This window comes from Equus quagga, chromosome 1, assembly GCF_021613505.1.
Source record: "Equus quagga isolate Etosha38 chromosome 1, UCLA_HA_Equagga_1.0, whole genome shotgun sequence".
NCBI lineage: Eukaryota > Metazoa > Chordata > Mammalia > Perissodactyla > Equidae > Equus > Equus quagga.
The window spans coordinates 51056186-51082456 of NC_060267.1; the positions used below are offsets into that span (position 1 = coordinate 51056186).

Below are 26271 nucleotides of genomic sequence, written 5' to 3' on the forward strand. Positions count from 1 at the left end.
ACAGATGTTAGCTCAGGGCTAATCTTCTTCAAGCAAAAAAAGAGGAAGATTGGCAACAGTTGTTAGGTAAAAAATTTAAAAAGAAAGCAGATATGTAGAAAGTATAAAGTCACATTTCCACAGAATGTTTCTGATTCTAGGAATCGCAATAAAAGCAAATTTAGAAAGTCTCAAAATCCCTCTAGCCCCTTCTGGGCTAGTCCAGTTTCAACCAGGTTTCTTCCCTTCAAGTCCTCTTGGCCTTTGGACACCATCTTTCATCACTGGCATGAGGAGCTGGTCCACCAGTCCATTTTCTTCTGACCTAAGAAACGTAACAACTCACCTGCTCTAAAAAGTTGTCTTTTCCTGAGTTTCAGGTGAAGCAGGCACACGTGGTTCTCAAGTGACTTGCAAGGCAGTATGACTGATACCCTTTCCGCCACAGTGAATGCTCTTCTAGCCTTCTAGGCCTTGGTGGAGCCCTTCCCGGCTCTGAAGTGTCTGCTGATGATTCATTGAGAACTCCTCCCTGCCCTTAACCCAGGGAAACGATCTTGCAACAGAGTGAACCATGCAAAACCATATCCATCCTACTGTACAAGGCAGCAGCAATGAGGGAATTCGTTCACCAACACCTCAGCCCATCAGCAAGGGCAGAACCCAAATAGACCGAAGATTCTCTCTGGCAGGGATGGACTTCCTTTTTCAGTTTCTTGCCAGATTCCAGGTTAATTTTTTTCTATTACTCCAATTATAAAAAGAAAAATAAGAAGGAAAATTTCTACATCATGGGCACATTTCTAAATCTTAATATTTTTCCAATTCTTTTTTTTCTCTAGAGGAATCCCCCTTCTCCCACCCAAAACACTGTAGCCCAAGGTGCACGATCAATTCCATTGCACAGGTAATGACAGGCAGATAAGGGAAGGTGGTTATGAGGTATCCAGTTAAGAAATAATGTAAATGGCTTTATGCTTCCAGTTGACTTGACATTGCCCTTCCAGAGGCTCCCTTTTGTAATTCCCCTTTGATTCTTCAGACTCTTCGATTAGAGTTCAGGTCACTTCACCATGTGTTAACTTCCAGTCTAAGGTCATCTGCCAAATTTAGTCCTTTTGGTCTATGGAAGATCAAAATCCGTTCTTGATGGGCCCCAAATACACCCCTTTTGGCTTCTGTTAAAAACTGCTTTCCTGAAAGCCATGTGTTACATCCTCCAGACCAGAGGCTCCGTAACTCTTACCCTCAGTCCACGGCTGTAATAAGGCACCCAGTTATGGCAACTGCCACCCTAAGATAGCTCTCCTGTCCTTAGTTTAAAAAATACTAGTCTCTATTATGTAGTCATCTTTCATCACTAATCATTTTGCTGGGAGGAGGAGTTCTAGGTTTTTTTTTTTAATTTCTGTTCCCTTGAAAAAAAAAATAGAAGGGAGAGTCTTGGGTCCATCCTCACCAGGACTTTTAGCTATAACATCTTGGTGCAGAGTTCAATCAAGAGAAGACGTGGTCTCCTGACTGACAGATTGACCAAAAGCACCAGAAAAGATGAGAGTATGCTGAATTTCTTTTGTTTCTCTTTTTTATTGTCATAATATTGTATTCTGAAAATGAGTACTAAAGGAAAATTAATTTTCAGGAGACATTGAAACAATTTATACCTCAAAATTTTATACTTAAAGAAGATCTTAAACAGCCAATTCTAACTGTTGTATGTGGACTTGTGAATGCAGTGCAGCTTTCAAAAGCAGAATACGGTACCTTGTGTTGATGATGTTGACGTTAATCCTCAATATTCAGTAAATCTCAACTGGAAGAGAGGCGAAAAGCTGAATTCCCTATTTTCCTGAAAATTAAGTATCAGCTGCTAGATGCCTGAATATCATGACACAACAGCCCTCTCATTACATTCCCTTCTGCCGTGCTGAGGTCTTGACGTGGAATAAGAAAAGTCAGCCAGAACTGGGTTATAAACATGCTTTATTACAAGCAGATAGTAGACATTGAGAATTATAAAATAAATGGAACTTCAAGCAGGTAAAGGGGAAACAAAAAATCAAGGGTATGCCCAACAATCAACTTCAATGTCAGAACTGCAACACCAGGCAATCATCAGGAAAGGGGACTCCCTGTGGAACAGGGCAAGAGAGGAGAGCTCTTCCCAGGTGGTCATCCATAGTAGGCATTCAAGGGAGAGTCAGACCCACCACACTGAATGACCAACACAATGTCATGATCAAACACTGCCTCCAGCCAGGTATCCCAACAGTCCATTTCCATTTAAATCATACTCTCATGTCTTCTCTCAAACATGGTGAAATAATGGGAATGTTGTAAGGAACAGAAAGCAACAGATTGGTCACAGCCCTGACCAGTCGGAAAGGCTGTCGATATAAGCATGAATTAGTCCTCACTGGGGCTACTATAGCCCTGCATAGTCTTCATTATCCAGTCAACGTAGTTCTTCACTCGTGTGTAGATCCCATAGGTCCCACACTGGGGGCCCCAGGACACCAGGCCAGCTACATAGAATTTGGGGGCCTCTTCGTTGGGGTGCTGTATAGCAAAAGCCCCACCACTGTCCCCATCACAGCTATCAATGCCCCTCTCTCCTCCAGCACAGATCATGTTATCAGTGAAAACGAAGGAATTTATATTTACTCTGGGATTTTTCCCCTTCACCTGGCGGCACTTTTCTAAGGATGCAACGGGTAACTTTGCCCCTCTGAGTTTATAAACATGATCTCTTGCCTCTGTTCGACCCCAACCTGAGATCAGTCCCAGGTCTCCCAATGAGAGGTCGTATTCTGAGGAAGTGCCTGGTAAGCAGATAGGGGAGACGGTGGGTCCCATTTTCACTGGGTCTTTCAGCCGCACTAGCGCAATGTCGTTGTCAAAATTCTTCCGTGTTTCTGGGGTATCCAGAAATTCCCAACCCGGATGAATAATGACACTCTCAGCAATGAGCCTTTGGGCATGTGTCAGAGCTGAAGTGACCACTGAGGTGGACCCAACATACATTACTGGGTTCCTGTTTTCCTCCACAACATGGGCAGCTGTCAGCACCCAGTACTCATCAATGAGAGCCCCACCAGCCCTTGGGCTTGAAAAGAAGACTTGCCAAGGGAAATTTTTAATGTCTGCCATGGATCCTCCAAATATCCTCTGTTTTCCTTCAAAGGTCTCTTTGGGTACGCCACAGACTAGGAAGGAACAAGAACAAGGTAGGGAGGGAGCAAGAAATAGATTGCTGGCCTCCTGCAAATCTTCCAACCACTCAGAAACCTTCTGGGCTTCAGGGTTCTCTGGCACAACATAGCCAACCCTATATTTGATCATCCGTCTCAGTACCTGACTCATCCTGAACTTACTTAAGGACCAAACATTCCACTTTGCCAATGCCACAAGCAGGCTTGTGGGAAAGACTGGTTAAATTGAGGCAGTGTGTGAATTACTGAGCCCAAACGAGCTCACAGAGCACCTCACACTATGGACAGCTTGACTCACAGCCCCTCTAGAAGCACGCTTCACCATAGGCTCAGCACGTTGGAACCAGGGCCCAAGTGTGAGCCAGTGCTAGGAAACTCTTTCCTCATCCAGATGGTGGAAGAGGCAAGCATTCTATCTTCTTCTAATGCCCAGATCAAATGCTTACCATTTTCTTTACTGAAGTCCTAATTGCAGCTGAGTCCCGCCTAGTAATCCATGGAAGCAGAGCAAAGAGTGGGTTCTCTTCTCTCATCTTTCATCTCATTCCCCATTGACTGGTTCTAGGTTTGACCACTTTGCTATTACCCACTATAACTAAAACTGAATTTTATTGCAGGTGAAGTAGACTTACCTAAATCCCTCACTAGTCAGACTGAGTGGACTCTGAGTTGAGCATAACAGGCTTTGGACTCAGACAGACCTGGGTTCAAAGCCTACCCCTGACCCTTCCTAATTGTGAACGTGCACTCAATTCACTTGTCTGTAAAGTGGGACTAATAATACTTACGTCGTAGGGTTGTTGCAAGGACTTGAATGAGATAATAAATGCAACTAATTAGCTCAGTCCCCAGCTCTCAGTGACAATGTTGTTACTATCAGGATCATTATTATTATGCTGGCTTTGCCTGAGGGCCTTCTTCTACTTAACTCTGATATGTCTGCAACCCTTCATTTCTTTCATTCCTCTATATTTTGTTGCCGTATAGACTTTTTATATAATAACTAAGCTATTCAACTAGTCTTGTTTCTGAGTGTCGATTTCTCACTCTCAATTTTCAGGCCCTGTTTTTAGCAATTCTACCTCCCTTTACTATATCTACATTACCAAACCGAACTGGCCCTGACTCTGACACCAACTGTCACTGGTTGACTTTTCTATCCCTCTCAGTAGGCCTGACTCAGTGTGATCAAGGAACTCCCCAAGACGCTGGCAGGCCCACAACCCAGTGTCATGTCCACCTCCCTGAGCTAGACTCCGGTAGGCCCAGATGGTTAAATCTTTTCCCAAGAGGATTACAGCTACTTTCAGAAGGTGACCCCCACTCCCCTGCACCCCTGGCTAGGATCTCTACCCAAGTCTGAGCCCTGATTACCTGGAATGCATTTTGGCAGCTCTGTGCCCAGCACCTCATTCACCCAGCTCCCATTGCCAGCGCAGCGATACACCCCTGGAATAGCACAAGGGACACGGGACACACTCACCACCATACCATCTCTCTTCCAATCCCCCTTTCATTCAGAGCCTCAGCTCCTCTGGGATTTGAGGAGGGGATCAGATCAAATCAACTAGAAAAGAATCTTGAGAATATCCTCCAAACAATGCCTCTGGCCTCCATCCTTTTTAGGGAGAAGAAGGAACGGTTTCCAAAACAGAAGGAAGAGGGTTACCATAGAGACTGGGAAAGTGCTTCAAGTGGGAAAACAAAATACATAATAAAAAGCATTGAGGTGGGACATATTGTGTCTCATCCAGCCCTTCATCTAGCATTACCAAAGCCTCTCCATCAAGAAAGCCAGTCATCACAGTATGGTGACTGGGAGCTGAAAGCATTACTCCTGTGGGTTCTACATTAAATAATTGGTCAAAAGCTGGATAACCACATGAAAATGGATATTGTAGGGGAAATTCCTGCCATAGTTGTGAAGCTGAGATAGGTGACCTCTATGATTCCCTATGGATGATCCTATAGGACCTACCCTACCCCATATGAAAACTCTATCTTTAGACTAAGTCAAGAGGATGAACAAAGTCCATCCCATCTCCTTTTTTCTCTCCAAACTCTCTCCAATTCAGAAAGATTGTGCTGTTCGCCCTCCAACACTCTCACTCTTCCTCCCTCTTTTCTCTAGTCAAAGAAACTTACCACCTTCTTCATTTTCCATGTAGTAATATGGCTCCTCACAAGTGTAGCGAGTGACAGAACCAAATAAAGTATGTTCTGGATCTTTGGCTTTACCATGCTCAATGGGTTCAGGAGAGCCACAGTCCACAGCTACAAGAGGAAGGCAGGAGAGTGATGGTCAGGATAGCTACCTCCTCCCGGGAAGACTCACTGGGCCAGTTCCACCCTCCCAGCCATGTTCCATCCTCCTCACTCCTTCCCCACTCCCATAAGCATCCCTGGAATGAATCTCCCCACACCAGCCTTTCTGTGGCCACACTCTCAACTGGCATCACTCAACTCCCCAGCCCTCTGAGTCCTGCCAGTTCAGATAGCCCCTTGAAAGCTACAAGGAGGAACCTGGTTCTTAGTGGTTGGCGGAAGCCCCTTCAGAAGCCAGGAATGGACCTCTATAGTGCTAATGACTCTATCAATCTGACAGCCCCTTTCTTTGGAAGAAACCTGCTAGTCTGGCTGGACTGGGATCAGACCAGGGCTTGAGACTCCATGAGTGGTTTTCCTTCAAAAACCCAAACCACTCTCTCACAAACTTAAGAGGAAAAAATGCATTTGAATCTTGATGCACTGATCTTTCTTCCCTTTGGGAGGAAACAAGAGTCCCATTCTAAAGAGATACATACGTTGACATTTCAGTTCGGAATTACTCCACTTTCCATTGCTTTGACAAGTAGAATAGAAATTTGTCGAGCTGACACTTCCCTGGAGGATAACAGACATCACCATTAATTTATAAGGAGAGATATGGGGAATCAAAAATCACAAATGGAATCAATCTCTGGTCTTGGATCAATGAGGAGTCCTCACCACAAGAAGCTTGGGACATCTTAGCAGAAAAACCCAAAGTACCCAGGAGTTGGTGCTAAGAAGATAACTTTGCCCCAGCATATCAGCCCCCCTTCCTTCAAGCTGGCCAAGGAGCTCCATGGCTCACAAGGAAGACCTAAAGATCCTGAGCTGTCGTGCTTATGGAAAAGATGTTATATCTTGCTCAAACAAGGACAATGCAGTAAACCACTGGGCAATTCCAGTATGTTCATCCTGACCTAGGGATTAAAGAGAAGCCCCTAACAGTACTTTACCTGCACAACTTCAAACCCTTCCTTGCAGGTTATCTCCACTACATCTTTGAACACATATTTGGCCTTCTCAGGTGCCCAAACAGAATTGGCAGCAACTTGTTTAGGACACGGGATAGCTTGGAAAGGACAGAAAAAAATTTACCAAATAGTTGGAGAATCTCTATACTATTTACATCATTCTCACACTCTAAAATCATTCAGTTGTCCTCAATCCTGATGCTTAACCTTCCAATCTGGAGATGTCTAAAATAACATGGCATTACTAACCACCCCCAAGTTGTCTGCAATCCCAGGTCCAGTTGAAGGATTCCTAGCAGTTGAGGTATTTCTAGCAACCACTGACAGGTTTAGATCTGGCTGAAGATGTGCAGTACCTCAGGATACCTCTCCATACAACAATCTACCTGTCTTGATTTTACATCGTCAAGGGACCACCAACCAAAGAACAACTTTCAGATTACTCACGATCTCCATGGTAACGAAGTTTCCAGCCCTTTTTTTGTTCCGTTTGGTCAGTTTGGAAGATAATATCAAGAGCATTACTCTTGGTTTCAATATTTAGAGGCCCAGAGAATCCATGACCACAGTAAGGACCAAATCGCTGGTTTCTTGAAACAAACTGAAAGGAAACAAAATGATGAAATTGAAAGAGAGAAAGAACTAAAAGAAAGAGGTAAAATGGAGGGGATAAAAATAAGGGAGGTAATGATAGTAATATAAAATAAGAAGGAGGAAGGAAAAAGAAAAGAAGGGGCAGATGGAAAGACAATTTGTCTTCAAGGAGAAATCTCTCTGTGTGAGTTGGGAGGAAAATTAATCATTCATCACACACAATTAAACTGTCAGCACAGTGGCCCTCTGAATCAGCTGGCTCCACATCAAAATCTTCTCTCCGCATAGTCACCACCACTTGGAACCCCTCCTCCAGCAGGATCTGATATTCACACCTTGAGTTCTCTGGGTATGGATTGGGATAATTGGGACTTGCGATCTCCCCAATCAGTGCAGTGAATACACCCCCACTGCAATTCACTAAGGGAGAAAAAGAGAAAAGAGGAATTAAATATAGGGTCAAGCAAAGGAGTTCCTGCCCTATTCTATGACTCCTCTTATGAACTGACAATCCCTGACTGGAGCTCACACACAACAATTACACACCCAATACATATCAATAGAGGTACTGAATGCCTACTGGGTTTCCATCACGTTGCTTATGATAGAGACTTTCACAGTTATGAACAGCCCCAGGTAGACTCTTCAAAGGCATCTCTCTCTCTTCTCCAATTAGTTAGCTTGACCCTGTAACCTTGTCTTCCTCCACTCTTGTGACTCTCCCACAGCTTATGGGTAACTAAGAATAGATGCTAAATCAGGGCTGAGGCTAATCAAAATTGGAAGGATAGACAAAGTCCTCACTAAAGCCTTCAGCCATTCCAAATCCCAGGGACCATGCACCCCTCTTGATGCCAAGCTCACCTCCACAATTCTTCATATCATCATGGAGGAAGTATTCTGGGGGGCAGGAGCAGAAGTAACCACCAACGAAGTTGTTGCAGAAGTGGCTACAAGGGGCATCTGCAAAGTCTTTGCACTCATTTACATCTGCAAAGAGTAGAGAAAGATTGAGGTCAAGGACAAAGACCTAGCCCTACCATTGCACAGCTCTAAGGAAGCTCTCTATGCCAGAGACCAGTGACCTTCCTCATAAACAGAGCATTTCAGCTCCAGAGACAATACTCTGCAAGCTAAACACAATGATATGTCTCCTGCAGGGAAGCACCATTAGGACATTTATTAGTTTATATGATATTGGCACTTCTGTCAAATCTAAACAATAGCTTGGATTTTATGAGATATTCTAACTTCATTTTAACCTGCAGATAGGTGTAGAAACACACAAAATTTGAAGGTTTTGTTTACCACTGAATGGGTTTGAATACCATACATTCCTCATAAGATTCTTGGCAAGTTACTTAACTTTCCTAGTCCTCACTTTCTTTTTTTTTTTTTTTTTTGCTTGAGGAAGATTAGCCCTAAGCTAACATCTGTGCCAGTGTCCCTCTACTTTGTATATGGGATGCCTCCATAGTATGGCTGATGAGTGGAGTAGGTCCGCACCCAGGATCTGAACCCATGAATCCCAGGCCCCCAAAGCAGAGTGCATGGAACTTTAACCACTCAGCCACAGGGCAGCCCCTCATTATCTTCAAATGGAGATAATAATACATACCTTGAAAAGTTAAGGTGAAGATTAAATTAATATAGGTAAAATTCCTAATACAGTGCCCAGTTCATAGTGGTTTTCAATAAATTACTGTTTATTATCTATTATTACCATCATCATAATCACCACTAAGATATGACCATGTGTTTGAAACTTACAAAGGCAATTCATGGAGGGACTCAAGCCAAGTCAACACTTAGTAAGAGTTATAAACAGAATCCTTATTCACTGCATTGCTCAATGTTTGTCCTGCTTCTAATCTTTTAGGTGGATCAATAAGGCGCATAGAGAAGGGCGAGCCTTACCTACAGCAACATAGTATGCAGCAAACCCAGTGAAGCGCTCTTCATTGGAGAAGTCTGACCGAAAGATCACCTTGAGTCTGTTGTGTGGGACTTGGAACTCTTCCACAATTGGGGAGCTGGGATTCTTGCTGGTCCTCTGTCCACAGAGTTTCCCTTCTTCAAGGTCCCCTGCCATTATCTAAAAGAAGAGTCAAAAAGAAGCTAGGAAACAATAATATTTTGGTATGGAGGTCAGAGAAAAAGGGACAGAGAGAATAGAACATTGACCACCTTAGGACTATTTGACTTTAGTTCACTGTATACCTATGGCACTCCCTCCTACATCCTTCCCATTCCACCACTCTAGCACTGGCCTTTATGTGCTTATGATAATATACCTGCACTGAGTCATATGCGCAGTCCTCCGACAGCTCCATGTCCAGATGGGTGAAGTAGAGCTTGATCCCATACCCTTCAGGAACTTCTATATCCCAAGATTTCTCTATCTCATTGGGGTATGCCTGAGGATAGTTAGGGGACAGGATCTCCCCATACATAGTAGGCTCGGCATAAACCCATGTCAAAAGGGGAAACAGGACAATGCACCTGAGAAAAAAGGCATATGGAGAGGTGGGTGACCCAGGTACCAGAAGACTAGTGCAGAGCTCTAGCATTTGTCAAAGGGAGAAGGGAGGGGAGAGGAGAAGGGCAACAGCGCATGGAGAATCTCAGGTTGGAATAAAGCAAAAAGGCTTAGGTCAAACCAAAACCCAGGCTTCAGATCTGGGCTGTTTTCTTGAGAATATGAAGGGAATAGAGTCCAGGTACATCTATGTAGACTCACGATCACTCACCACATCTCTGGCAATTTGTCCATCCCTGTTGAGCAGCACGTCTGTTGGTCCTGGCTCTCTGTACCTATGGACTTTGGAGCTAAAGCTGTGGGAGGCCTGGCCGTATTTGTCTAACAAACACAGGCACCTGTTTTGGGGTAGGGGGTCACCTGGAGTTCAATGTCACCTTCATAAGAATAACACAGGTTAAAGAGAGCCATAACGCTAACCATCAACATATGACACCTCACCTCTACTTTCACACCCTCCCTACTTCAACTTCAGTTAACCTTCTAGACTAAAACTAAATCTTACCCTTCTCCCATTGCTTCTCTGGACCTTCTCCCAGTTTTTCTCCAAAAGAATGAGTAGTTTCTCCCAGTTTTCTTCCTCCTCTGTTCTCCTCCCTCACCCCCACCCCCGAAACCCACTCCCACTCTATCAGTCTCTGTCCTGCCCTCACAGAACAACATCCCCATTTCTACTCAGGTTTTCAGGAGTCTTTCCCCATCGTGCCCATCCATCTAGGATGTCTCTCCCTCCTCTTTTGACAATGATCCCCTTTCTCACTTCAAACCAGCTCTCTTTACTATGTTTATTCTTGCATGTATTTCTGTTGATGCTCCCAATGACCACTGATGGAAGAATGAGCTTCTTTCACCAGGGGAAGGCAGTGACCTTGGGAGAAGTGGTCTAAGACAGGGTTGGGTGGGGAAGGAGAAAGGGGACAGCTGAATGACAAGAAACATGAAAGGAAACGAAAAGTATTCCCTCAATTTCCTACATTAATTTTCCAGGGTTTTTTTTTTTTTTTCCTTTACTAAAAAGACAAGATTATCTCCCCACAGTTCCTAGAAAAGTCTTGCCAAATATGTTTCTAACCCTGAAAACAGTGGTGGGTAGCAGGGTGATGTGGGGGTAGATGGAGTCAACCTAAGAGAAATAGGCTGTCTATATTCTGACTTCTTTTTATTCTGCTCTTTCCAGCCCTCCATCTTTACCCGAAACCTTCCTATGTGAAGTTTGCTGCCTTCCTTTTTTCCTCCATCAAAGCTCTGCTCTTCATTTTTAAGGTTTTTACCTTCAGAATCTGATGGGAGCAAGTGGGTCAGTCCCCTCTTTCTTGCCAGTGAGCATGCTGGGCCACCCTGCCAGGTCCCAGGGAGAGCAGCACAGGGCCTGGGCGCTCCCTCTTCAGAAACCTCCGCCAGCCTCCCTGTCCTGGTTCTGTCCGTATGATTCTCTACCCCAGTGTGCATGTCTAAAATTCCCTGATCCAAACAAAGAGGGGGCTGGGAGACCATGACATGAGGAAAGGGTAACTCAGCCTTGATCTTGGAGCTCCCTCTGCTTTTGAAACAAGAACTGCATCCTTCTCTCAGGCCGGAGGTTCCTCTATCCAGCGCAACAGGGCTAGAAAGGAGGAATGGGGAATTTTAGCGATTGCCTAACGCTCTTTTTCAGCCAAAGGGTGTGTTAAAGAGTTTTCGGGGAAATCAGGTGATTTGTGGGAAGAGGAGGAGATTAATACTGGAGGGGAGGGAGGGGAGCCAAACTCAGAAAGTCCAACCCTCCAACCGAGTATGAATCATGAATTAAGGGAGAGTAGTTATCAGAAATGCAAGTCACCTCTGCCTTTAAAGCAAATTTCATGGTGGGATAATGACTTATACCTAGACCCAAGCTGCTTAGGATGATGCTTCTTCCTCCTCCTAAAATCCCCGCTGCATCTCTAAACATCTAAATTCTATCCCCCAATCAAGCCCCAGTTCACACACGATCCAGAGTCTCTTGTCCACAACCCTTGCATCTCGATGTGATTCTAAATTCAGAATTTTACAGATTTGTAGAAGACAGTGCAGTGCATGGACCCAATATTAGGGAACACCTCCTCCTCTGGCTCCTCCCGAGGGGCCAGGATAGCACTCCATTATCAAACATCAATATTTCTGCAGCTAAACACATTGATCTTCACAGTAAGTGGAATATCTAAAATTATAATTTAATTACAGTTATATACTATATTTATAAATTACTTATAAGTTACTCATCAGTTCAAGTCAGGTTTTGCTGCCAAATGAGTTTTAGGGACAAACTTGGAGAAAAATACCCTTTGTTTCAGAGCCTTTTGGAATTAAGAGTTGCAGCTAAGGGACTGAGGGACCGTGGGCCTGTACAACTCCTCCACAGAGCCTTCCCTGACCTCCAGCTCTCCTTTATGTCCCTTATCACTTTCTACCACTGTCTCAGTGAGTGCATTCCAATCAATTATGGCTCCCTTAATTGAAGATGCTCCCTTATTTTACATACCACCAGGAATTAAAAAGCTGCCAATTAAACTATGATACACCATTGATTCTAAAATGCATCCTGATTTCAGGAGTGTTAAAATGTAGGGGAAAACCGTGTGCCTCGGAATCAACAAGGCATGGTATTTGTGCACGTGTCTTACCTCTGGTTGACTCTGCAGTGCAGTCAAAGGACAGGTCCAAGTCCTAGCTCTGCCACTCCCCAGCTGGAGACCTTGGGAGCATCACCTAACCTCTCAGCTTCTTCAGGTATAAAACAGAGATAATATCAGTCCTGCATACCTTACCTGACTGTCAGGAGGATCTAATGAAATGATGAGAGTGAAAGAGCTTTGCAAACTATGGTGCCAAATAAATGGACACATTAAAAGGAAGAGAATTATCAGCCTATCAGGTCTCTGAAGGTAGGTTCTGGGTCTGATTCATCTTTGATTCTCCACCATGTCTAGCAGCATCATTCACACAGTAGATGTACAGACGACCATCTGTTTTTCCTTTGGCTGTCCAGCATTTGAATGTCTTTACCACATTAGGGGAGTTCTTCATTATATGAGTCTTGGAAATCTGCCAAGAGCCCACCTCCCAGAAGAGAAGATGCAAGGGCAGGAAGTGTGTCCCCACCACACTAGCAGGTCTGGAGCAGACCCATACACTCACTCCATTCATCAGAGGCATCTGCCCAGGCTTTGAATCCAGAGGTAGTAGTACCAAGAAGCAGGGACTATGGAACCTCTGGGGACGGTGGTGGCTGCAGCAAGATATAGAAGGAGGTAGTGCTCACAAGCAGCATCCAGCCCCAGTGGATGAGTGTCGCAAACTGAAGTGTGTAGGGCCTGGCAAAGGCAGTGACAGCAGTGGAGCCATATTCTGACCATTGTCCCTGCTGTGAAATTTCCACGCTTGGCTCTCCAGCTCTCCTGGCATTTCTGTGAGCAATCCAGGATCTCGTTAATAAATTCCTCTTCTGCTAAAATCTACCAGGATTGGTTTCTTTCACTTGAGACTAAGAACAATGGCTGATACCACATGCTCAGTGAGTACCTGGGAAATGACTGATTGAATGAACAAGCCAATGAGTTCAGACCATTTACTAGCTGCCTTTAGCTGTTGGACCTTGCAAAACTTACTTAACCTCTTTGAGCTCCAGCTTTATCTGTCATAAAATGGGAATAATGTCACCTACCTCAGACACAGCTATCATTGGCAGGGCCTGTTGCGACCATGACTAAATGAGATAATATATGCAAAGCATTCAGCGCGTGTCTGGTACTCAGCAAGCCCTTAATAAACAAACAACAATAACTTCCTCCCCAAACACCGCCAGCAGCACTAGCAGCATCGTTCTCCTCAGGAGCTTCAGAGCATGCTTCAGTATACAGAGAGAAAAAACGGAGCATCCTACCAAATTGTCCAGGGTTCCTTCTCCTTTTCCTTCTGAATTCAATACTCGCCAGAAAAGTTAGTGACTCTCGCCTCCCCTCACATGTGTTTTGTATTCTCCTCTTCAATTTTGCCATCTAGGTGAAATATTTTATATTTCTCTCTAAATCTCAAGGAGACAACAAATCACATGTGTAATGGCATCTCTGGGCCCCGCCTCCTTCCCCAGTTCAGCGAGAACTCAAGTCAAGACCTCTTAGAGTGACAGCTTTGAAGGAACAAGGGCCACGCTATATAATCTGCTCAGTATCATGGGAACTCATAAAAACAACAGTGCTTCTTGTCACCCTCAGGGTCATCTGAACACCAGCAGATGTGATAATGCTGATATACAAACCAGAAATTAGAACCTTACATGTTAATAGTAAGTGTAACTAACACACATGTATATAAATACGAAAAGGACATTTTAGAAAATAATGACTAGTGTTACTCAGAGTCTTAACTGTCATATTCACAATGTTAGGGTCTCTGAGGCGCCGAATAATAGCATCCCTCTTCCCATTTCAAGTTCTAGAGAAACTGAGAAATAAAAAAAGCAGCAAATGGAGATCAAAACATTCTCTTTAATAGCAATGAAGGCCAAGATACAGGAAGCAGCCCACTGTGAAAACCAAATGGTGACTAATGGACCCCAGAATTAAACAGAATTACCCTTCTAGACACAGGCAATGCCAGGCCAGGGGAGACCTCCCCACATAGAGAACGTAAGCTCCCTGCAGACAGCTCACTCCCGAGAGGAGGAAGGGCCAAGCTGAGGAAGGCACGCTCCATTTCACTTCCAATCTTCAGCACTTAGATAAGTCACTCTACCTCCCCAGGGCAAAGCGAGTGACAGAATGGAGAGTGGCCAGAAGATCATATGGCGGAGCTCTCTCCCTCAGGAAAGATCTCTCAGAGGTAGCAGAAACATTTCCTCCCTAACATTCCCAAGGTTTTTCTTCTTTAACCCCATTAGACCTGACAATTAAGCATCTAGTCACCAGGGCTGTGGCTGTCTACCTGGGAGAAGAGATGAGGAGTCTAATTAGGGCAATCCATTCGCCCAAAGCCAATCGTTCTTCCTCCTTTGTGTCCTCCAGCACCCCTGGCCCCAGAAGTTCCCAAAATGATTCTGAACAATACATTGACATTAAATATATTTTACACCCAACGCTGGAAATTCACCTCCTATTCCATTTCCCACCCCAAATTTCATCCAGCCATGTTATTTAAAATAGTTATCAGAGCTCTGCAATGGATTAAATGCTTGTATTAAGAAATTCCAGGGGCCTGCCTGGTGGCATAGTGATTAAGTTCGCCCACTCTGCTGCGGCAGCCCAGGGTTCATAGGTTCAGGTCCTGGATGCAGACTTATATCACCCATCAAGCCATGCCATGGCAGTGTCCCATATACAAAGTAGAGGGAGATTGGCATGGATGTCAGCTCAGGGCCAATCTTCCTAACAAAAGAAAAAAAAGAAATTCCAATTATGAAATGCCAACAATAAAGAGGTGTCACAAATTTGAACAATAAAAACCCTCTCATTATCAAACTCCAAAACTGAAGTTCAAATTCCATTGCAAATTAAATTCCAAAGACATTAAAGTCAAAAATAATTGAAGTCCAAAGTTCTTAAGTTAAAGTCATAAAACCATCAGTCTCAATTTGTATTCATTTCCGTCTGAGGCACAGGGTTTCCAATGCCTGGGCTAGAATGAGTTGGTTCCTACAAGGTTTCAGAGACTGGACTAGTTCCCAGGCAAGCCTTCCCTGAGCTCAGTTTTGAAAACTCCAAAGAGTTAATGAGACACAAGAATATCACAACATCAGCTTCACAACCACAAAATTTAGAAAACAAGCCATTCTCAGACTCCAATGCAGACATCCCAGGCAAAACTGAAATTATATTTCCAAAACCCAGTACTTGATGTTGCCAAGGACTGAGGAAGAAATTCAATAGTATCTAAGGAAAGGAGAAAAATCTTAGTTTTTGACCTCAACTTGATGCCGGTCAGTTTATGCCAACTGTTCAGAATCCATATCTTGTGAACTTAACCACAATTGGAAGAAATCATCTTTAAAAAATTAATTTTGGCATTCTGTTCTTACCTCATGGGGTTCTCCTGTGTGCAATGCTTTCACTTCCCCCTTGAGCCCCAAGCTTCTGGCACCCAGTGCTGCATCGGTGGGTGAGCTCTGCCTAGTAATCCAGCCTCCGCAATGCAAAGAGGGCAGATGTGTGCAATCCTCTGCCTCAGTGGCTTTTGCCACTGCATCTTATGGAGTCACTAAGACCTAACAAGCTTTCCTCCTGGGTGAGGCTTTTCCTTCAGCCCCATGTCAGTATCAGCTAGAAAAAGCACCCTCAGTAGATTCCTGAACTGAGGTTTTAGCTGAAGCTTCTCAAGCCTGTGTGCCTAGGACCAATACCTCTGCCAAACGCCCAGACACTAGTGTTTCCTCCACTGTTTAATTTCAATGACAAATTAGGGTGCCCTCAGGGCACAGCCAATGCCAGCAAGCCTTTCTACAATAAGTGTATCACCTTGATACCTACCCAGGAATTTTTAGAGAATTTTCTACCCTCAAGCCTGTGAACAAGCCACTTGAAAGCAAGGTCAGACTTTCCAATTTCCTCTTTGGCCCTGAATGTAGAATTGAATTTGCCAGTTTAGCACTCCCTACCTTCACCAGGTACTCACAAATTAAAGCTGTAATCTCCCTGGTGCTCTGTGGCACGTGCAGAACTCAGCTTACTGGCAGGAGCCATTCCTACAAGGAAACATCAGGAATAAGGAGAACCTCACCCCTGCAACATACAGGGTATGTGGATTGTCGTCAAAGACTCTAGATATAAACAATGCTTGCCAAAATACCAACTCATCTATTATTCAGGAAAATTAAAAAGTGATGGTTTATTGATGTACCTTTTTTGATGTAGAAAAATCATAAGAAATACAAGCTTAGCTATATCAGAAGAAATAAAGTGAATGTAGGGGAAAAAATAAAAGAAAGTAAATGTGGAAAAAGAGCAACAGCTGCTATGATCTCAATGTTTTTGTCCCTGCAAAAATTCACATGTTGGGGGGCTGGCCCCGTGGCCGAGTGGTTAAGTTCGCGCGCTCCGCTGCAGGCGGCCCAGTGTTTCGTTAGTTCGAATCCTGGGCGCGGACATGGCACTGCTCATCAGACCACGCTGAGGCAGCGTCCCACATGCCACAACTAGAAGAACCCACAACGAAGAATACACAACTATGTACCGGGGGGCTTTGGGGAGAAAAAGGAAAAAATAAAAATCTTTAAAAAAAAAAAAAAATTCACATGTTGGAATCCTAAAGCCCAACGAGATGGTGTCAGAAGGTGGGGCCTTTGGGAGGCCATTAGTTCATGGGGATGGAGCCCTCATGCGTGGGATTAGTGTTCTTATAAGAGAGACCTCACACAGCTCCCTGGCTCCTTCCACCATGTGAGAACACAAGAAGTCTGCCACTCAGAAGAGGGCCCTCACCCAACCAGCTGGCACCCTGATTCGGACTTCCAGCGTCCAGAATTGTGAAAAATAAATTTCTGTTGTTTATTAGCTACCCAGTCTGTGGTATATTGTCATACCAATCCAAAGGGAGCAAGACAACAACCAAGTAAAGCCAATTTGGGGGGCTGCTGTGTTCCCCATCCAAACTGAGTACTTAACTGTAAATGTACTTATGGCTTATAAAGTACAAAGCACTATATTAGGTGCTACGTGTGATACAAAAATGACAAGGTCAGAGTTATCATACCAGGTAGGGGAAGTTAAGCAACAGGACAGAATATAACAAAGGAATCAGAAGTTAAAAGGAGAAAGATAGTGCATCCGGCTAAGGAGGATCAGAAAGGCTATGTGGAAGAGTTGAGATTTGATCTGATGGGACTTGAATGGCACGCGACGGTGGTCCTACTCAGCCTTCCCTTTCTCTGTTAATGCCCCTGCCATTTCTCCAGGTATCCGAGTTCAAAAGCTTAGCTATCTCTAATCCTCCCTCTCCTCTGTCCCCAGTACTTGATGAAGCCTGTTCATTCTTTTTGGTGTCTTTTACATACTCTCCTCTACTCCAGTTCAGAGCCTCATTACATCTCATTCTGGATAGATTCCTTCTACCTTTCCTCCTCCTCCTCTCTCATCATCCCTAAATCTATCTTACACAAACTGGGAAATTAATCTTCCTTAATGACAACTCTAATTACATGTTAAAGACGTCAGTGTCTTCCTTGTGTCTTCAGAATTAGATTATGAAGGTCGTTCCTCCAAATATTTTACTTGTCACAATCAGAACATTCTTTCTCTAATGATAGGTTATTGAAACATCTAATATTGCTATGCTAATTCCTTCATTCATCCAGCGAATGCTGGAGATCCCAACACAAATAAGAATTCCCAATGCCCTCAGGGAACTTAATTTCTAGTATGGGAGAAAGACAAGAAAATTGTGTGAAATGACTATGATAGCAATTGTAGTGGTTTTTAAACATGCCTCAGAATTCTTTGACATTCCTATGTTCCCTCCGACTTGAATGTGGCTGAGGGCTTATGACTACTCCAACAATACAGAGTATGGTGGAAGTGACTCTGCATGACTTCCAAAACTACATTAGAAGGGGCCGTCCTGCACCAAGTCCTCATGGGACGCTCGCTCTCAGAACCCAGATGGCATGCTGTGGGGAAGCCCAGGCCACTTGTGTGTGTTCTGGCTGAGCCCACTGAGGTGACAGCTGTCAATCAGCATCAACCTCAACACCACGCATGTGAGTGAGGAAGCTCTCAAGATGACTGCAACCCCATCTGACTGCAACCACATGCGACGCACTAAGTGAGAACCACCTAGCTGAGTCCAGTGAAGGCCCAGAACCGTGAGAGATAATAAAGAAAAAAGAAATGAGTATTGTTGTTTTAAGTCATTAAGTTTTGGGGTGATTTCATTATTCAGCAATAGGTAACTGGAACAGCAGTAGAAATGGGATGTTACAGGAGGGCATAAAAAGATTCCTATCCCAGATTTCGGTGGGAGAAGAATCTAGGAAGATTTCCTGGAGAAAATGACTCCTTAGTTCTTCCAGCATCTCTGATCAAGTTCACTCATCCTCAGAGCATGCCCTCTACTTCCTGATTTCCACAGGAAGCTGAGCAGCCTTCCCCACTACCCAACCCAAAAGGCAGCCTGTCTCTCAGTGAAATACTCAGGTGTGAGACGCTGGTCTCCATCTCAAACACACACTTCACTTCATCTCACACACTTTGCAACTCTTCCTGTAGAAAGAGCTTTGGTCTTTTTTGGAGTTCAGTGTCTGAGTTAGAGCACTTAAAGATCGCTTTATGGGAAGCCCCATTCCCTGCTCCCATTCCTCGAAAGCTCTATAAGCCACATTCATATTTTCTTTCCTTTTGAAAATCCTGCCAAGCACCGTATGCCAGCCCAGGGTATCTTTTCAACTTCAGCTTCTTCATGGCTAACTAGCATTCTCAAAATCTACAGTGATCTCTGAGCCTCCACGTCCATCCCCAAACACCCATGTTGCAGGTATATACAGTAGGGGGACATAGAAAGGTCTTAGCTGAGTCACTGTATTAATTAGGTAGGCTAATGCAATAACAAATAAATCTAAAGAATATTTTGGTTCAAAAAAAAATCCAAGTTTATTGTTTACCCACATAAACAGTTCAAAATGGTCCAGGTCATCAGGACGGCAAAGGCCCTGCCATCTTCAGCATATTCCTTCCAGGGCCACTGTGAGGAAAGAGCATGGAGGATCGCACAGTGGGAGATTTCTACGGGCCAGGCCTAGGGGTGGTACACATAACTTCTACTCATATTCCATTGGCTAGAACTCAACCACGAGGTCAGACCTAACTGCAGGTGTGTGTTCTAAAAGATGAGAAAATTAGGATTTGGCAAGAGGTTAGTAGTCTCTGCCACAATCCCCAAATATAACCCACATTTCCCCAAGCTGTGGATACAAATGAGGGCCCATTAACTTTTCTCTGGCTCTTCCCCTCTACCCACTTACACAGGATCTCTAGCCTCAAGCTCACAAACACTCTTGTCTATCACCTGCTAACTGCCCCACCACAGTGGGGACTATAACACCCCCAGCAGTGCCATCTCCCAAAGAAACCTCCTGCCACTACACAGAAGCCCATTAAAGGCTAAAACTGGACTGTAATGTAAAGAGAGGAAAACACTTCCTTCTCTCTTTTTGGTTATTCCATTTACAGAGTACCAAGACAATGTGTAGGTGTGTCAATGTCCTGCAGAGTTTTCAGTGACATAATTCCTGCGTTTTTCACATAGAGCCTCCTGGATCCAGACATTAATTCACCAGGGCTAAACTGAAAACCAACCTGAGTGACGTGCACTGGACAGTAATAAGAATTCAGTCAGTGAGTCAATAAGTATTTATTAAATATCTACTATGTGCCAGGCTCTGCTAAGCTCTGGATGTACAGTGTAAACAAAATTGGCACAGTCCCTGATCTCAGAGAAGTCACAGTAGTGAGAAAGTCCCACCTCAATTCTGACCCTGAGATTTTGTTAGTGAGTTGAGCATGTCACACCAGTGATGGGGCTCAGGGAAGGCCATCCCAAAATATGCACTTTGGCACATTGATTATTTTAAATTAAAGTAACTTAAGAAATAGCCGGTGCAAGAAGGACATTCTGACCCTCCTCTCAGTCCCTCTGAAAGCAGGAAATAAATCTCCCATGTGAAAGGTACCCTCCTTGCACCAGGAGGTAGAAAGACATCCTTATCACCAGAGATACAGAATTCAGAGCTAAGAAGAAACAAACTCTGCTTGCTTTCTTCTCTAATTAGTACCCAAGCGTAAGTTTCTTTGTCTTGTCAGTTCTTCACAAATTTATTGTTTCTTTGTCTAAAACGTGTAAAAGCTGCCTGCTTTAGTTACTTCTTTGAGTTTTCATATTTCTATGAGCTCCCATACATACATAATTAAATTTGTTTTTCTCCTATTACTCTGTCTAAGGTCAATTTAATTATTAGGCCAGTCAAAGAACCAAGGATAGAGGAAAAATCTTTTCCTTCCCCACACCAGATTCCTTCTTCCCTTTGGATAAGTTCTCTCCCAGGAGACTCCTCATGAAAATAGATGACTGATATACCCATCTTGCCCATTCCCCAGAGAGAGTTGGATATGTATGAATCCTATGTCAGGCTGGAATCGCCACCCTCAGCCTCCCACTACACAAGTGAAGTGATCAGAAAGGATAAGGTCACTAAGAGAAAATATTCCAAAACAGAGAATCTAAACTAGTGGACTCCGGCCAAACCTGGCTGGCAAATGTGTTCTATTTGCCTTATATAGTATTGGCCTACACACCATTTTTAAGGTTTTTTAAATTAGTCATCAATATTAAAAAACAGAAGATTAGGGGCCAGCCCCATGGCCGAGTGCTTAAGTTCGTGTGCTCCACTGTGGCAGCCCGGGTTTCGCTGGTTCGGATCCTGAGCAAGGACATGGCACCACTCATCAAGCCACACTGAGGCAGCATCCCACATGCCACAACTAGGACTCACAACTAAAATATATAACCATGAACTGGGGAGATTTGGGGAGAAAAAGCAGGAAAAAAAACAGACTGGCAACAGTTGTTAGCTCAGGTGCCAATCTTTCAAAAAAAAAAAACAGAAGATTATACATACACACACACACACACATCCATGTTTCCAGTTTGTTTAGAAAAAAATAGAATATTTAGCCTGCAGTTCTACATGAGGCATACTGTATAAAGTTTTCCATAGTCTCTATCGCTCCCTTTTGTCCCAGACTCTGAGGTCAATAGTCAGTTGTCATTTTTCGCTGTATTTTTCTTAGAGAAAGAGTAAAAGTAACTATATTTATAGCCCTGTATCTATCAAAAGTGGGAAAGGAAAACAAAGAAAGACTAAGAAAAGTGGGAGAGAACCTATTTCTTTATGGAAATAAAGAAAATCCCTACAAGATTATTATGGAAAAAATTCCTGTTGAAGACACTGGAGGAGAACAGAATATGACACCTTCACCTTATGATATGCATCTTTGGCATAAGAATTATCTTGAGCTGATTATTTTTTAAGAAACAGAAGACAAAGGTGAAGTAGGATAAATTCTAAAAATCAAGTAGAAGTTACCCTTTTGTATGGGATATTTACATTTATAAGGGAAATCTCCATTTGTAAGGGTGTCTCCCTCTCTGTACCAGGAAGAGGAAGATTAAATCTCTAGAAACTCTTATCAATCTGCATAACACTATACCATTGCTTACTGTGCTTCACCTAATATCCTCCCATAACTGGCTCCCCCTCCCAACATCTTTTGTCTTTAGAAGGTGGTATTTAAGGTGATAGCCTGGGCCATTTCTGGGAGTTACTCAGTTTTCCTGGGTATCTCTTAAACATACAAGAAGTAAACACATTATTAAACTTCTGTTTTGTTTTTCTCTTGTTAATCTGTCTTTTATTATGGGGGGGAGGGTCTCAGCCAAGAAGCCAGAAGGGTAGAGGGAAAATTACTTTTCCTCCCTTACAATACCATCATGAAAAAAAATGTGACTCACTTTACTTTTCACATTATCTGCCTGGCATCTCTACGCCCCAAAGTAGAGAGGGGGCTTGATATAAAATGTGAGTTGAGGAGTGTGGTATAATAAATATATATGGTCTTTGTCCACAGCTCCTGGTACAAAACTCCAAAAACCTTTGGAATTTCCTGAGTGATAGGAGTGTATTTTGTCATTCATAAGGGTCCCCTTTTGAGCTTATGCTAATGAGGTGACTGAGAGTGGGGCCTCTAGACAGCCACAGGGTGGGGCTGATCACCAGAAAGATCAAGTGATTAGAGGGCTGAAATTTTTAGCCCTGCCCCAGAACCTCTGGGAATGGAGGGGCTGGAGATTAAAGCTCTTTAAAAACTCTTAAGAGGAGTGATGTCAGCATGATGGCAGAGTGAGGTGTTCCCTTTGTCTCACCCCTCTAAGTTACACTAAATGGACATCCATTAACCAGCAGAGGATTCCCTACACAGCACAACAGGACTCCTGAGCAATCCGTGCAGCTACATATCAGAAGGTTGGTGGACTGGACCCCCTAGAAGAAGTGGAACTAGGGGAGTGGCCCCTTTCTCCTCCTCAGCTGTAGTGATTCAGGTAATGGATCCTCACACAGCAGCCAGCTTGGCTGCCAGTGGAGGCAGGGGCAGCCCAGCCCATACATGAATGTTTGCAGAGTGGCAGTAGCCCAGCCAGTGAAAGTGCCCCTGTGCAACAGTGACCCCACCTGTGCAAATGCTCCCTGAGGTGGTTCAGCTTGTGTGAAGCTGCACTGCCTGAGCAGCAGCTCCACCTGTGCAAGCATGACTCATCTGCCAAGCACAGCAACCTGGTCCCATGGAAGGCAACACAAAGGGTACAGTGGCTGGCCCATGTGAAGGTTCACCCAGCCTGCACAAATGCAGAGCAAGTGACTGGCACAACTATGAGAAGATGGTGTGGGAACAGATAAAATAGCCCCTGCCCCTCCCAATGATGGCAGGTGGAATGTGCAACCGGAAGGAACAGGAACCACAGCAGAGCTAGTGACCCAGCCCCCAGTGGCAGCAATGCCAAAACCAGCAGCTCCACCATCAGCAAGGGCTGTATACAAGTCCCTGGGTCCTCAGGCCCCTGCCAGCAACAGCGACACCCATGAACCCAGTGGCACCCCTGGCAGTGGTGCAAACAGCACCCTAAGACAACCCAAGAACAGCAGCACAGGAGGTTCATGAGACAGCAGCATCTGAGCCCACAGAGAACCAGTGGAGGAACAGATGAGCCAGGTGACCAGAACCAAAGTAACCAAATAAGAAATAAGAAAAGGCGATTACTACCTCAAATGAGCTGGCAGAGGATCAATTCATCAAATACCTTGAAGAACTACAGTAACACTACAGAACCGAAGGAAAATGACAACTCTCCAGAAACCAAAGTTGAAGTCACAGAAGACTACAATCTGACAGAAAATACAAAAATATGTATCATAAAGAAACTCAAGTTACAAGAAAACTCAGAACGACAGTTCAATGAGTTTAGGAATAAAATTAATGAACAGAAGGAATACTTCACCAAGAAGAATGAAGCTCTAAAAAGAAAAAAAAAAAAAGAAATTCTGTATATGAAGAACACAATTAATGAGATTTTAAACTTATATAGAAAGAATAAAAAATAGAGTAGATCTTATGGAGGATAGAATTAGTAACCTTGAAAATAAACAACTAGAAATGCTGCAGATGGATGAGGAGAGAGAACTAAGTTTTTTTTTTTTTAATGAAGGAATTCTTCAAGAAATATCCAAGTCAATCAGGAAAAGTAACATAAGCATTATAGGTATCCCAGAGGGAGAAGAGAGGGAGAAAGGAGCAAAGAACTAGTTCAAAGAAATAATAGCTGAGAACTTCCCAAATCTGGAGAAAGAACTGGGCATACAAGTACATAAAGCCCACAGAACTCATAATACATCAATGCAAAAAGACTTTCTCCAAGGCATATAATATTAAAACTGGCAAAAGTCAATGACGAAGAAAAAATATTAAGGGCAGCAAGAGAGAAGAAAATAACCTACAAAGGAACCCCCCATCAGGCTTTCAGTGGATTTCTCAGCAGAAGCTTATAGGCTAGGAGAGAATGGAATGATATATTCAAAATACTGAAAAACAAAAACTATCAATGAAGAATACTCTATCCAATGAAATTATACTTCAGATATGATGGAGAAATAAAAGCCTGCCCAGATTAACAAAAGCTGAGGGAGTTCATTGACACTAGACCTGCCTTACAAGAAATGATGAAGGGAGCCCTCATACCTGAAACAAAAAGGCAAAGGTTTACAAAGCTTTAAGCAAGGACGTAAATAGACAGACAAAATCAGAAAATTGCAGATCTCTATCAGAATAGGTTAGCAAATACTAAATTATAACATAAAAGATAAAGGGAAAGAGAGCATTGAAAATAACTATAAACACTTCAATTTAGTCACAAACTCATGACACAAAAAAAGAAGAATTTGTGACATCAAAAACATAGAAGAGGAGGAGGAGAGGGATGGAACCTACTTAGGCTAATGGAGATAAGAGGCTATCAGAAAATGGACTATCGCACGTATGAGATCTTTTATACAAACCTCATGGTAACCACAAAACAAAAAATCAGAGCAGACTCACAAATAAAAAATAAAGAGAAAAAATCACAGAAAACTACCACACTGAAATGGCAGTCAGAAATACAACGGAAAAGAAATAGTGAAAATATAGAACAACAGAAAACAGGAGATAAAATGGCAATATTAAGCCCTCATGTATCAATAATCACTCTAACTGTAAATGCATTGAATTCACCAATCAAAAGACACAGAGTGGCTGGATGGATTAAAAGACGAGACCCAACAATATGCTCCCTCCAGGAAACACATCTCAGCTCTAAAGACAAGCATAGGCTCAGAGTGAAGGGGTGAAAAATGATACTTCAAGCAAGTGGCAAGCAAAAGAAAGTGGATATAGCTATACTTATATCAGAAAAAGCACACTTCAAGATAAAAAAGGTAATAAGAGAAAAAGATGGGCTTTATATAATGATAAAAGACATTCCACCAAGAAGACATAACACTCATTAATAGAAATGCACCTAAGACAACAGCACCAAAGTATATAAAGCAACTATTAATACACCTAAAAGGAGAAACTGACAGCAAAACTCAGCTCTCCACTTTTGTCAATGCATAGATCATCCAGACAGAAATTCAACAAGGTAACAGTGGGCTCAAATGAAACACCAGAACAGATGAACTTAGTAGATATATATATAGAACATTACACCCAAAAACAGCTGAATACACATTCTTCTCAAGTGCACATGGAACATTTTCAAAGATAGACCATAGGTTGGGAAGTAAGGCAAGCCTCAATAAATTTAAGAGCATTGAAATTATATCAAGCATCTTTTCCAACCACAGTGCTATGAAACTGGAAATCAACTACAAGAAAAAAGCTGGGAAAGTCAGAAATATGCGGAGACTAAACAACATGCTACTGAACAACCATTGGATCAATGAAGAAGTCAAAGGAGAAATCAAAACATACCTGGAGACAAATGAAAATGAAAACACAGCATACCAACTCTTATGGGATGCAGCAAAAGCAGTACTAAGAGGGAAATTTATAGCAATACAGGTCTACGTCAACAAACAAGAAAAATCTCAAATAAGTAATCTTAAACTACACCTAAAAGAACTAGAAAAAGAAGAACACATAAAACCCAAAGTCAGCAGAAGGAGGGAAATAATAAAGATCAGAGTAGAAATAAATGAAATAGAGACTTAAAAAACTATAGAAAGGATCAATGAAACTAATAGATGGTTCTTTGAAAAGATAAACAAAATTGACAAACCCTTAGTCAGACCCACTAAGAAAAAAGAGAGAAGACTCAAATAAATAAAATTAGAAATGAAAGAGGATAAATTACAACAGATACCACAGAAATGCAAAGGATTATAAGAGAATACTATGAAAAGTTATGTGCCAACAAATTGAATACTTTAGAAGAAATGGATAAATTCTTAGAATCATATAACCTCCTAAAACTGAATCAAGAAGAAATAGAGAATCTGAATAAACCAATCACAAGTAAAGAGATTGAAACAGTAATCAAAAACTAAAAACAAAAGTGCAGGACCAGATGCCTTCCC

The 26271-nt window shown here is 43.0% G+C and overlaps 1 protein-coding gene across 2 annotated transcripts; it reads right to left on the bottom strand.

Moving 5' to 3' along the window:
- Positions 1-1945: 1945 nt before the first annotated feature.
- Positions 1946-11040, bottom strand: C1S (complement C1s). 2 transcript variants are annotated; one of them, XM_046642860.1, is made up of 12 exons: positions 10877-11040; positions 9817-9943; positions 9361-9568; positions 8984-9161; positions 7931-8056; positions 7287-7486; positions 6920-7073; positions 6455-6570; positions 5996-6074; positions 5337-5465; positions 4566-4640; positions 1946-3185 (listed from the first exon to the last, which is right to left on the bottom strand). In XM_046642860.1, exons 2-12 carry the CDS (start codon positions 9837-9839, stop codon positions 2386-2388), a joined length of 2088 nt encoding a protein of 695 aa, XP_046498816.1. In that variant the 5' UTR covers positions 9840-9943; positions 10877-11040; the 3' UTR covers positions 1946-2385. The 2 variants fall into 2 exon arrangements, with proteins under 2 accessions (XP_046498816.1, XP_046498806.1); XM_046642850.1 differs by having other exon boundaries at positions 9817-9982.
- Positions 11041-26271: the final 15231 nt, after the last annotated feature.